This window comes from Oryx dammah, unplaced genomic scaffold (genome assembly GCF_014754425.2).
Source record: "Oryx dammah isolate SB20612 unplaced genomic scaffold, SCBI_Odam_1.1 HiC_scaffold_2, whole genome shotgun sequence".
In the NCBI taxonomy this organism is placed as follows: Eukaryota; Metazoa; Chordata; class Mammalia; order Artiodactyla; family Bovidae; genus Oryx; species Oryx dammah.
In genome coordinates, this window is record NW_024070186.1 from 99,778,467 (window position 1) to 99,792,394 (window position 13,928).

The 13,928-nt window shown below is 40.0% G+C and overlaps 1 protein-coding gene across 12 annotated transcripts in view; it reads right to left on the minus strand.

Annotated features, from left to right (window-relative positions):
* Positions 1-13,928, minus strand: part of PHLDB2 (pleckstrin homology like domain family B member 2) — a 246,202-nt gene that overhangs the window by 20,422 nt on the left and 211,852 nt on the right. For 5 of the 12 annotated variants that reach the window (XM_040223915.1, XM_040223880.1, XM_040223927.1 and 2 more), the window contains 7 exons: positions 13,179-13,364; positions 10,910-11,050; positions 9,629-9,728; positions 7,019-7,033; positions 5,594-5,614; positions 3,806-3,841; positions 1,975-2,182 (listed from right to left, as the gene is read on the minus strand). In XM_040223915.1, the coding sequence (XP_040079849.1) occupies positions 1,975-2,182; positions 3,806-3,841; positions 5,594-5,614; positions 7,019-7,033; positions 9,629-9,728; positions 10,910-11,050; positions 13,179-13,364 (707 nt within the window). The remainder of the gene's footprint in view (positions 1-1,974; positions 2,183-3,805; positions 3,842-5,593; positions 5,615-7,018; positions 7,034-9,628; positions 9,729-10,909; positions 11,051-13,178; positions 13,365-13,928) is intronic. The other 7 variants (XM_040223953.1, XM_040223964.1, XM_040223935.1 and 4 more) reach the window with 3 other exon arrangements.

Sequence of the window (13,928 nt, forward strand, 5' to 3'; positions counted from 1 at the left end):
CATGTGAAGAGTTGACTCATTGGAAAAGACTCTGATGCTGGGAGGGATTGGAGGCAGGAGAAGAAGGGGACGACCAAGGATGAGATGGCTGGATGGCATCACGGACTCGATGGACCTGAGTCTGAGTGAATTCCGGGAGTTGGTGATGGACAGGGAGGCCTGGCGTGCTGCGATTCATGGGGTCGAAAGAGTCGGACATGACTGAGCAACTGAACTGAACTGAACTGAACCCAAAGCTAAGCATACCTTGCCAATATTGCTTTCTCTCTGTTTCTGTCACTCCTTTTTGGCGGGGAAGGGGAGAAGCAAATGATTCAAAACTCTGTAAAGAAATTATATATACATGATGATAATTTACCACCAAAATATTTTAAAATCCATCATCCTCTTGCACTCAAGGAACAATACACCACTTAGCAGATTAGCAAATCAGGACCTAGAGAGATTTGTGATCTGCTTCAAGTAGCACAGTTAGCCGTCAGGTAAGGCCCAGAGCGTTCCTGTCCTTAGCCTGTGACTTCACTGCAACAGAGGAAAATTTGTTTGATGGTCATCATTCAATTAGTCATTTTCACTTGAGACAATTGCTCAGTGGACATTATTAAACACTGGATGTTCCTTGGGTTGAAATCATAATGGTTCTTAGTCAATTGAAACAGAACAAAAAAAGAAAAAAATCAAAATCAAAAACATGTCTACTATATCCCGAGGTATTTATTCAGCCAACACTAACTGAATGCCTACTATGTGCCAAGATTTCTGCTGAATGTGGAAACCAAAAGATAATTAGCATCCTCCTTGACATTTAGGAATGTGCCAAGTAATTATTGTAGAAAAAATTTTATACTGCAATGTGATCAGTGATACAAGAGAAAAAAGTATCAATTTCCATGGAAACATGAAAGAAAAACACTCTCAAAGGAGAAATTCTCATGAGTTTCCAACTTAAGTTTGAGCTTAAATGGTGAGGAGACTTTCTCCAGGCTAAGGTGGGAGCGGGTAGGGGAAGGTAAAGACATTTTGCAGTGCTAGACACTCTGAACGCTCAGTTATGCACAGGTTGAGGGAATACACGAATGAAAGGAAGAACTGACTCTAGACAGTGTGTCCTGGTAAATCAGCTCTCTGGAGGAAAACAAAATCCTGATAATGCAACAAACTGTCAATTTATGTGGTATAAATACTCCCAATTTCATACTACCAACATGACATCACTGATCACAGAGTTAGGAGGAGGTGTGCACCTTTGGCTCTTGCAACTGGTTTGAGTCAACTCCAGCTCACTGTTAACTGCAGAGTACTCTGTAAGGATTTGTGGAGTGAATAAGCACATAAATAAAAGAAACAACAGACGACATGATTCCAGGGCTAGAACCAATATGGTCAAAGGCACAGAAATCTGAGAATTCATCGCCCTCTCAATGAATAAGAAGCTCTGGGAGGTGTAGCAGGACAGCATGAATGCAGAGTTGGGCTGGATCTAGAATACCAGGCTCTGAGGTCTGACTTTACTTAAAAGGTAGCAAAGCATCATCACAAGCTCTTGAAGGAGCACTATAACTAGATTTATATTTTAGATGCACCTTTGGCCATAATCCCATAAGACCACTTTCGCTTGCCTCAAAGTATGAACACAAATATGAATGGCTAAATCTTTACAAGCAATCCTAATGAAGTTTGGAGTCAACCAACAGAGGTAAATCCATTTTGAAGCACAGTATACGTGTGAAGTCAAATGTAAAGAAATAAAGGAGAAAATGGATTAGCTGGTGTGTGACTGGCTCAAGTCACTCTGCATACAAAGAAAGTACTTTTAAAGACCACCAGGACATTCAACCCTCTTCTGTATTGTAGCTCTTTTCGTTTCAGAAATTTGGGCTTGTACATATACATTGCCTCAGATTGATGGTTTTACTTTTTGAAACAAGCAGGTGCTTTTCCAAACCAGAAACCTTCCCCAGAAGTACATCTTACCTAGAGATATTGTCAGGTGAGCAGGCAGAGATGCTGGTCTCCATGCTGTCAGAGCTGTCTAGGCTCAGAGTATCAAAGGCCTGGTCCTTGTAGCTGTGATCTGGATAGTGGAAACTGTTCAAGTAGACATTTGATTCAGATGCTGTGCGGTTGTAAAATTCAGAAGACTTCTGCCTTTGTCCTTCACTCATCTGTTGGTGATTATATCCTAAGGAGAGAGCCATAAATATGTTCGTATGCCTCATTTTTTCAGTCTTAGATCTTCTAAGACTCTCAAACCAGCAACCCAAAACATCTGCCTATGAAACTGGGGCCTTGGTCTAATTTGTTTTGAAGCCAAGAAGATCAAAGAAACAGCATCATGCTAAGGGCAAGCATGAGTTTCAAAGAAGTGGACTTGTGAGTGATTTTTTTTTTTGTCAGCAGTTGACTTGACACTTTCCTATGCCATTTCTATATCTCAGCACAACGGAGAATAATACATTAGCACACACAGAAACCCACACACAAAACCAAAACAGAAACATAATTCAAACCCCAAATCCTCTAACAATAGGGGGTTTAAGCAAAGCAAGATGACTTCTTATGACAAGTGACACGAGGCTCTTAGGGCGGTCACTTCTTCAGTTGTATTCTAGTTTCAAAGGTACTTGATCTGGTCATAAAACAGCAAGTAGATAATCTAAGCGTAGGATCTGAGAAACTTGTACCTTACTCATATCACTAACATTTTTACTTTGGTTAATGTTCCAACTGCACATTTTTCTCATTCTTTTTTTTTTTTTTCTTTCTCAAATCCCCCTGTTTGCCAATTACTCATTTAAAACACTCAGAATCAACAATCCTTCCATTAGTTGTGATCAGCCTAATTAGTATATTTTTAGCTCTCTTCGTTCTTCTGCCTTAACCACCAGCCGTCAGCTAGTTGGTGATAACCGTATGGAAAAGTAGGGATCATACCCACAGGAGCAAAAGTGCCTCTATTAAGAGGGGCTTTCCTTACCCTGGTACCTGGTTAGTTGGCACACCAGGCCACAGGCTTTACTTTGTGTTATTCTATGGCTTTCTTCTGGTAGCTGATTTTGGGTATTACAAATCAAATTATCTTTTGTTTTAATTCTCTGTTTACCATGTACTCAGGAATCAGAGTGATAAATGAAGCCCTCAATTCATTAAAATATGTTCTTTAGCCAGTACAATAGCTCACAATCACTTTCTCCCAGATCAAATGTACTATCACGCTTGTTAAGGCTATATATTTGGACCATCTGGATTCCCCTGTTTTCTTGTACCCTACCTACCTTTCTATGAAGTTTTTAATAAGTAATCAAACGACCAAAAAAACAGGCCAGAGGGCAAAAGAAGGCAAGTGATTCCAAACTGCTTCCTCAGCTGTTGATTAAACATTTTCATTTAAAAACAGATGCCACATCTGTGATGCTTCAACAAAACATTATAGACCAAAACTAAACCTGTAAAATGATTTGAGTTCCATGAGGGGTTTGCATGCCACTAGTATTTAGAGCAGTTTTAGATACTGAAGTTAAAATATGTTAGTTCAGGTTAAGGCATTTCTGGGAAAATAAGTTTCCTTAATGTAAGATGTAATCATAAATTATAAATACACACACATATGTAAAAACTACATATCACTTTGCTAAGGAAAGATGCAAAACATAAAAGCACACCATGAGGCTTTAGAGAGAACAGCATCAGCTGTAATGATTAATGCATAAAGCATTACAAAAGCCAGCGCATTCATAAACGTGGAGCTGTGCCTGTTTTTTTCAATCTTAAACATGGCAAAATAATTCATTACACAAATATTTACCTTTGATACTTGAACTTTTGGAATTACTAACTGCTCCTTTTAAATTGTTTCCAATTATTCATTATGGAAAAGGGAGGGACAAAAAATACCAGAGATTATTTGAAAAGGTCACACATGTATCTTTCTTTACACTTTCAAAAAAGGCTTGTTGGCAAAGAGAACTTCATGCTGGCACCAATAATGTGGAAGACATTTCCTTGTTTTAGTATGAAAACCAAATCCCTAAAGGACAACCCTGTCATTTAAAACACAAGAATCGTCTCCTTGGTGATGACATGGGTCAAAACCACCCTTCCCTTCAGTTTTTTCATGATAAGGAAAGCTACTTCCTGTAATGCAATTATGTAAGTATGTCCCGCTCCTTAGATAGTCCAGGATTTTTTTCCCAATTGTATCACAGAATAAGAAAATGAACTTACCCCCTTCAGGGGAGGTGGACAGAAAGCTAAATGACTCCAAAGGTTTCGAATGTGGGCACAGGGGCTGCCATGCCACAGCGTGTGCCATTAGGCCTGCAGATGTAAATCCCCTAGGTCACCTCACCATGTGCTTTATCTTTTATTTCTTTGCTTTCTGTCTCAGAGAGCCTTCTATCATTCTGGTGATAGAATAAAACCCTGAATTTTCAACTTAAATGAAAAAGGCTGCTGCTAACAAGTAGCTTCCATGGCAGGATTTTGGTTTCCTGTGGATCCAATATGAGTGGGAACATCCATCTTATGCAGCCCCTCCTTTCCCCCCGACCAGCAACACTTTACTGATCATGACAAACTCACCTGTCACCTGGCTTAGCCTCCTCCCTCCTGAGCAATTCCAAAAAAATAAGTGATCCCTGCAATTACAAATAAGGGTATGGACCTCTCCCTTGTGATCCTGGAACGGCACCAGCGTGATTCCTAGGAGCTGGTTTTGGGATCCAGGCTCTGGCCTGGCCATTTAAAGGTATAGATACTTTCAATAGGGACTCAGGAGACGGAGGAGGGTTCCCTGGCAGGAGGCCCAAGGATGACTGCTGGTACAGTGAAGTAGCACCAGAAGAGGTGTGAGCCGGATGAAGCCTCCACTCATGTGCAGGTTATCAGGGAGGGGGCCATATATGTCCTGTTCAGCACAGAATCCCATTTGTTTAGTACTCAGATGTCACAATATAAAAGGTCACTGAGTTAATTCATAAATTTCAAATATACTAGTGACTAAATAAGGAAGTGGAATGCATCTACTATTTCAGGTGGGGCAAAGTAAGTGGATTGAGTAAAAATGAGACTTTCCTAAATCCCTGAGACTGCTTGGTTTCTGTTTTTCTTTTTAAATTATGTGGCAAGAATAATATTCAGCAGTGGGACAACCTCTAAAAAGAGCCTTGTAAATACTCTAAATCCTTCTTGACTGGACAGGAATGGCTGTCTGAATTGGGTATTTTACAAAGTTTATAAAGTAAGACCTGGTAATATCTGAGGCTGGTCACTAAGCATAGCACATACATGGAACCCAAATCAACTCAACATTCTTCACTGTCCCAGAAGAGCCAATAGGTTGGATGTGCAAGGCCCATTTATTATTATTCTTTTTTTAAATACCAATCTCTATGAATTCTGGTTAATCGTACCTGAAAAGTCCTTTGTGAGTTAACCACTGTGGAATATATAGTCTTGCTAATAATGTTTTCTAAATGTGTCTTATGTACCTTAAAATGGTTATCTGGACCTTAATACAGAAAATGCAATGACCTAAATTTGTAACCTGGGTTTAAGAGGATAAAGTTAATCAGTATTTCTGACAATTTCTCACCTGCTGAGAAATTCATTCTTCCTAACCATAGTCCACGGCCAGAAGATGAAGGTGCAGGACAAGTCAGGAATGAGGAAAAGAATGATAGAGAAAGGGAAAAAGATACAAGATCAAAAAGGATGACAAGGGGACAGGAAAAACACACCCTTCCAACATGCAGTCATTGACAGTGTTAGTAACAGTACCAGCTTGACAAGGGAAGATAGTCATATTTTTAGATTAAATTTGAGTTTATAGAGAAGAATTCAAGAAGTTAACAAAACAAAAACAAGCTTTTGATACATGCACACAGTCAAAAAACTATTTGTTACAGGAAAAAAAAGGAGAAATCGTCACACATGTTCAACCAGAAAACAAGGAGAATAAAAGCAAGATTATATCCATAAAACAATTATTTATTCCAAGAAGATGCTAACAAATAGCTTTTTAAAGTTAAGGTTTGTAATATGCCATTAGACGATTTGAAGCACAGTTCATCCAGCTTTATAACAAATCAGTTCTGTAATGCCCTGCATCACTATCACCTAGCCACATAGGAATCATTTGTTCTAGCCAGTCATTTAGACAGTTCCTCACTCTACACTGGGTTCAGTCCCTGGGTTGGAAAGATCCCCTGGAGAAGGGAAAGGCTACCCACTCCAGTATTCTGGCCTGGAGAATTCCATGGATTGTATAGCCCATGGGGTCGCAAAGAGTCAGACACAACTGAGCGACTTTCACTTTCACTCTATACTAGGTTTTAAGGCTTAAATGGAATATTAGGAGCCTCCTAACTTCCCTGGTGGCTCAGACGGCAAAGCGTCTGTCTACAATGTGGGAGACCCAGGTTCGATCCCTGGGTCGGGAAGATCCACTCGAGAAGGAAATGGCAATCCACCCCAGTACTATTGCCTGGAAAATCCCATGGACAGAGGAGCCTGGTAGGCTACAGTCCATGGGGGTCGCAAAGAGTCGGACACGACTGAGCGACGTTCCTGTTCGTGTTTGTTCCTGTTAGGAGCCTCCTAAATCCTTCCATCCTCTCACATAGCCTGCTTTATTTATACCTGACCTCTATAAAGGAGAAACAGCATATCTTATACTTAGCCTATACACAGTACAAGCCCACTCTTTGCTTTATCTAGATCCTGAGTCTTATGAAGCAACACTTCCGAATCACTCGTGTTTCCTGCATGATCTGACCTTGCAATAAAAAACCAAGACAAAGAGGGTCATGCAGCTGCCTGTGAATGAACAGCAGCTGCACGCAGCATTGTGTTTTTAGCAAACGTGTAACAATTTCCCTCTATTGTGCAAAAGAAAAATCATTAGACTAAAAATCCACCATTGTACAGTGTCAAATCTGATCATTTCTTAAAGAGGACTTGACAATGATCTTTCACTACTTGCTGGAAACAAAAACACCACACAGGGAGGTTGTCATACCTTTCTTGGACTTTCCTGCATTGAACAGAAGAAAAAGGACAAAGATTTCATTCATTCTAAAGCTTACAAAGGGATGGTTCACAAGTTGTACAAAAGCCAACAACCATTTCAACTTTAAGAGTTGAGTTCCTGGGCTCTTTGCTTTAAACTCTGCTCTCAGAGATCTTTGTTTGCATGACTCACACTGTCAGATCTATCACAAGAGTGCTTATTGAAGGAAGGCTTATACTTACACCATTGTCCTTGATGCATCCATTAGGAATAAGCAGCAAAAAAACAGTTCATTTAAGTTAATGGTATAAGTCGTGCAAATGATAAGGTCTATTTCATTTGAGTTAATGAAAAATGTGCAAGGTCCAATTTTTTCAAAACCATGGACTTTTTACTTGGTTATTTTACTTTGCTATTTTAATGGCACCAACAATTGATGGTGAAACAATTCTAAATGAAACTATGATTCATCCTTCCTGGTCCTTGTGGGCCACCTGTATGGGTTTAGTAGAAAATCCTGCCAATTGTCATGGTCCGTTGTAGCTCTAAAAACTGCAGGCCCTACCCACTTCTCCTCTGGGTTGGGGAGCCAAAGGTGGCAGGCTGGCCTCATAAGATATATCACAATCTCTTACATCAACACACACATGATGCTTCTCTATTTCTTTGGGAACTGTCTCATCGTCACCACATGAAACTGTTTAAGAGGAACACCACTCAGAGCTGCAGCAGGTGGAATACCACTCAGTCTGCCGTCTGAGGCTGCAGACTTCTGGGATGCACAAAAGACCTACCAGTGAAGCACAGGAGCACAAAAGACAGGTCAAAGACAACAGATTTGGCAGAGGGTACCTAATGTGATCTAAGGGAATTGGCTCAGCTTTTTCTCCATGAACCTAACATGGGGAATCCCATTATTTGAGGGGAACACAGATGAGAAAAACAGAGATCAAACACCCCTTCAGTTTCACCATATTCTCACAAGAATCCTCTTAAACGATATTGTTTACAGGCCTTCATTTTTACAAATCTATTTGGTATACAGGTCTAGTTTTTCTTACTCTATTTTAAGGAAAAAACTTTCAACATAAAGTATGTGTTGTGGCCAATCTGAACTTTGATGTCTTCAGCCCGTGGGAAAAATATTCAAAAAGAAGTCTATAAATATCACAGAAAAATGTTTCGACAGAAAATAGACTTGACCCACAAGTGAACAGTAATAAATGAGAGCCAGATATACTCATTTATGTTTAATTATTTATAAACTATGGGGTACTTTTAGTTTAAGAAATTATGATAAAAGAGAAGTTAAGTCAAATGTATTTTATTAAAATAAATAAAACCTCTCATACTATAAACCACTTTTATGAATACCATAGCCTCTGTTAACTCTTAAATCACGCTGGTAATGATACGAAATCCTCTTTCAAGAATACATCTATGTATGTACATCTCACTTAGCCACACACACATGCACATTAGGTATACATGCATATATATACACCAGTATATAAACATATTTCTGATGGTAATAGTGACTATTCTCTGGTGACATTAGCAAAGATGCTGAGCAGTCAGAATTGCACCCTAGCCACCTTAGAGGGAATAGCTTCAAAATGAACGCATTGATAGGAAAGATGTCTATCATCCTGTCAGCATCCCACTCACATCCTGGGCACACCTCCAACACTGCATTTTCCACATTTGATTGAAATTATCAGTTACGTTTCTGTCTTCCTCATGAGGCTAGGTATTTCAAGGGCAAGGATCATGTCATGTATTTGCATTTTTGCTACCTAGCACCATACCTGCTCAAAAGTCAAGGCCAATATAAGTTGACCGAAAGCCCCATTTTAACACAATAAATCTAATCTTCTCTACAAGGAGCTCACCTCTGGAATTGCCTTAGAGTATTTTCTTCCAGCCACACACACAGACTGCTTGCGAATCCCATTAGAAATGCAATGTATTATTTCAAAGAAATAGAGCATGCTGAGAATCCAAGTCTACCTGAAACCTAACAACCACATAAAAGTTCAACCCACATTAGAAGGCCTAAAGGAAAGTCTGCGCTGGGCCACTAATTCTGTGTGTTAGCTCAGTGAATGTTTAGCTCAATGTCATTCCTGCAGTGGAAGAGTGCCTCAGCCACAAACCAGGGGAGCGACTTAGCTAACGGGGTGGTAATCTGTCAAAATCTCAGGGGTCTTTTTTTTCTTTCTTTCAATCAGATAAGAAGGCTAGTAATTCTCTAGGGGCCTTTCTGAATGGAAAATTCCACTTCATTTATAAAAAGTGCAATGGGAATATACCAGCCACGTGTGCATATAGGAAAACTTATCTCAGTACAACAATAAGAAGATTTATATATACATTCTCCCTCTAAGGGGACACATTAAGAGTAAAGCTGATTGAATCACTTTGCTGTAGAGCAGAAATTAATACAACACTGTAAACTATATATACTTCAATACAATTTAAAAAATAAAAATTAAAAAGTGGCATTTAGGACTTTGGTTGATCCCCTGTCTAATGACCCCCAATTCTGTTCTGATTCCCTCTCCTTGAGAAATGCTAATGCTTGACAAAGGGCATGACCCGGACTTACAAGATACCTACCTCTGAGCATCCTCCGAGATTCTGAGTCTTTGGTCATGGTTGCTAGTGAGTGGGGGAGCACGCTGCCACAGCTGTTGCTCTGTCCCAGGGGCAGGTGGCCCTGTGAGAACCAGGAGGAAACAATTCAGGCAAGCTGCAAGCCCAATGGTCCTTTTGGACACAGCCACATCGCTGTTTGCCTAACTCCTAATTAAGCACAGAAGGCAGGTCTTTGCAACCAATGTATTGATGCTAAATGGTACAGACCAGTTGCTGTCACTCCCCCAGAGCTTCGCAGCAGCCTCAGCATCACAGCCATTCCTCCACAAGGAGCAGTTGCAGAAGTGAAGACAGATGGGGAAAACACTGTCTAGAACCACCTTTGAGAAAAACTCAAAAGTCCTTCATGCGCCAGGGGCAGAGAGTAGATGCAGAGATAAGGACGCATGCATGTCATGTACAGGGACAGAGGAGATCCACACACACTACAAGGGCACCAGCTTCCATCTGCTCCTGGTGATCAAACGGGTAAAAACCGGAGAATCCTACTAACTGTCCCGGTGGTTTTAGCACCCTTTTAAAATAACAAAATCTTAGTGTAAAACATTCTGGGAACACCAGTTTATAAAATAGATAAAAAGAAACAAAGTTATTCTGATTAAGGGCAAGAGAAGAACTCCAACTTCTGTCCCACTCAAGAGCCTCCTTCTCTCTTGCCCTTGCCTTCATCCTGCCATGACTCTTCAGGCAAGTTAGCAGAACAGGAGCAAGGGCAACTCAGGCATCATACCACATGGGTTGACATTCTAGCTTCAATGCCAACCAGCTGAGGACACGTGGCCACTCACCTAGCTTCTTTCCACTTCAGTTTTCCATGTGTACAATGGAGATACTAATTAGTATTAATACCGCTACTGCATGGTGTTGAGTTTTGCAGTGAAATGATACACCTAAAAGGCGTAGCCCAGTGTCAGGTTCCAAGAAATGATCCAATAAATACTGGTTGCTAATACTCCTAGAATCCAGAGCCTACATCCTCCAATTTCCAGATCTAGGATGCAGCCTGGGAGTGTGTCATGGAAGTGAATGCTGCTCACCACTTGTGTGGTGGTGGCAGAACATACCCTGGACCAGGTGTCTTGGTCCCGGAGCATACAATTCCAAATGTCCTCTGAACAAGATAGAAAGTGCAAACTTAACGATCTCTTATTAAGCATTTTCTTTAAGGCCTTTGCATGTCAGTCAACATAAGGACAGAAAGACTCACTGATGGTGAGGCTCGTGATTCTCCCCATGTCCTACCTTTGGGGTGGTGCTTCTCCCCATAGTAGCACTGCTGAAATGTGGGGATATGGAAGGTGTGGTTTTCTTTCGAGGCAAAGTGTCACTCAGATAGAGGCCTTCCTGGTGCTGTTTTTTCCTTTCTTCCAGGCTTCTAAAATGCTTTAGATGCAAATGTAAAGCAGAATAGCAAAACTTGACTAATTGAAACAGATCACTGAAGAAATTAAGAAGTATGCATTTATAAGAAGCTTTGGAATTTTAACACAGACTAGAAAAAAATTATTCAACTTCCACTCATGTTCGCTAAGAGACTTGGGCTAACATTTGGTAAGATACCTAGACATGAGAAGAATTTATTACTGAAAAATTCAGAAAAATCCACCTGTCACTTTGACAGTAGTGCCAGCTGCCTTGGGGGCCTCAAGACAACTTATAAGTTATCATGATGGTTGCCATGTGGATGGAGGAACAGTCAGTGGACAAAGCATAAGTAGTTTCCCCCTTTGTCTGTCTGGACAGTTCTGTGTGATGGCACAGATCCCAGAGTGAGGAGAATAAGAAATGGGAGAAGGAAGAAGACGAAGAGAAAGCATAAATAGGGAAGTTGTTTTAAAGATGGAATCATGTTTCAATCACATAAACATACTTCAAATCCACATGATGTTTCCATATAAGGCATCCTTCTAGACTGAAAAAAGATCTTGGCCCAGGAGCCTCCATAGCAGTCCCTCACATTTAAAAATCCTCCTGTTGACCATTTCACTTTTTTTTTTTTCAGATTCCTAAGGCAACATTTTAACAACTTGAAACTTACCCACATTTTTCTTGGCCTTCCCCAAAATGTCTTTGATAGGAAAGTTATTTTCTAATTAGAGGTTCTTTAGGTTGGATCATTTTAATACTAAACTCAGGCTTCTGAATATCTAAAAATTAATGCAACTCTGAGATATCAAATTTGCTATCAATCTTCCAACATGCCAAGCATGAAGAATATCTGCACTTTAACTTAACAATTACTATTTATGCTAGACATTTATTAACCTAAAAGTAGTGAGGAGATATGGACCTTTAACCAAAGATAATAGATAGGAAAGGTAGAGTTAAGAAAGATAAGAGAAAGGCATAACGAACCAGAGCTCACCTACTTTGGGAGGTCTATTGACTGACACCTTAGGATCTTCTGGGGCCAAATTCATGTAAGGATTTGATTATAGTTTAAAGTTTCAAATCAAAATTTTTTGGTGGTTTAGTCACTAAGTCATGTTCGACTCTTTAGAACCCATGGACTAGCCCACCAGGCTCCTCTGTCCATGGGATTCTCCAGGCAAGAATACTGGAGTGGGTTGCCATTTCCTTCTCCAGGGGATCTTCCTGACTGGGGGATCAAACCTGGGTCTCCTGCATTGCAGGCAGATTCTTTACCAACTGAGCCACTAGGGCAGTTCATGAGTATTCATAAAATGTCCTAAAAAGAGGGCAACATGTTTGAAATAAGAAATTATTTATTTTAAAATATGTAATAAAAAACTGTTGTTCTATGGACCAAATGCACTGCTTGTGATATGATTCTGGCCAAGCTGCTTACCAACACTGAGTCTCAGTTCCCGACGTATCAATACAGAGATAGTGCATATTTCATGGGATTGTTAGAAGGAAGAAATGAGACATTTGTAAAATGCTAAGGAAGTTTTGAATCACAGCAGAGGAATGGTGTCTATTATTATGGTTTCAATAATGTGTAAGGAAAATATTTTGTGTTGACATAGCAACTTTGTATACCATGGATTTTATGGAAATAATTATTATGACTTCGAAAAATACCTGAAGTTGCAATATTTTGATTGAATGGGAACTGAAGCATGAGGATGTGAAACTAGCTCCAACATATCAAAAGCCAGGAGAGGACAATCAAGGTCTCAAGCTCTCTAACAATCCCTACACTCTTAAGTGAAGTTGCTCAGTCGTGTCTGACTCTTTGCGACCCGTGGACTGTAGCCTACCAGGCTTCTCTGTCCATGGGATTCTCCAGGCAAGAATACCAGAGTGGGTTGCCATTTCCTTCTCCAGGGGATCTTCCCAACCCAGGGATAGAACCCAGGTCTCCCACACTGGAGGCAGATGCTTTAACCTCTGAGCCACCAGGGAAGCTAAATGTTCTTTTAAAAAAAGGAGTATACACCTTATCTTTTTAAAAAATATCTTTGGAAAAACTGAAGAAAAGATTTCACATCAGTAAGTTTGGTGTCAAGGTAAAATTTCCCAACTCTAAATGCCAGTTCCTAATTACCTGCTGGTCCTGCTGCTGTTGCCTTCTGTGTTTCTTAGCTGGTAGAGGAGGAGGTGTGTCATTTAAAGGAAAAGAATCGACAGAGGTAGCCACGACTTCAGGCCAAGGGGCTGATGGAGGTTGAGTGATAGGATGAGAAGAAAGAGTGGAAGGAAACATAAATCCAGAACAGACAGACGATCTTTGCTTTAAAGGAGAAAAAAAAGTATTTATGTGTCCATATGAAATGAAAGAATAAGACAAAGAAATGAAATCGATAATCTCGTTGTTCTGTTTTCTTATATGTTACTCAAGGAGTCATAAATGACGGGAAGTATCTTTAAATTTAGCCTTGTGTTCAAATCCCACACTTGGATCAGTAGGAGGTATTTTAATTTACTATTATTTGTCTCTCCCCAGATGTTTTAAAGCAGAAGAAAATGAAAAAAGAAATCCGTACTGTAAAACAAAATTGAATACAAAATCAAACTGGAAAGGTGCTTCAAACCAACAATTTTAGAAAGTCTCTTTGGTTTCTAAGAAAACTAGGCTGGGCTAAAGCACTAAGATAGAGTTTATTCTTCTGAATTTCCTTCTCCTAGTACTCTATACTCTGTACCATATTTCACGGTTTCAAGTATTATTATTAGTAGAGCATTACTTCCCAAATTGGTCTGTTTTTCAAACTCAGCATCACTCCAGCCCTCTGGTCAACCAGACATATCTTTGTCTCACACAGCATTGTTTTCTGTTAACCATGGGTTAATTTTT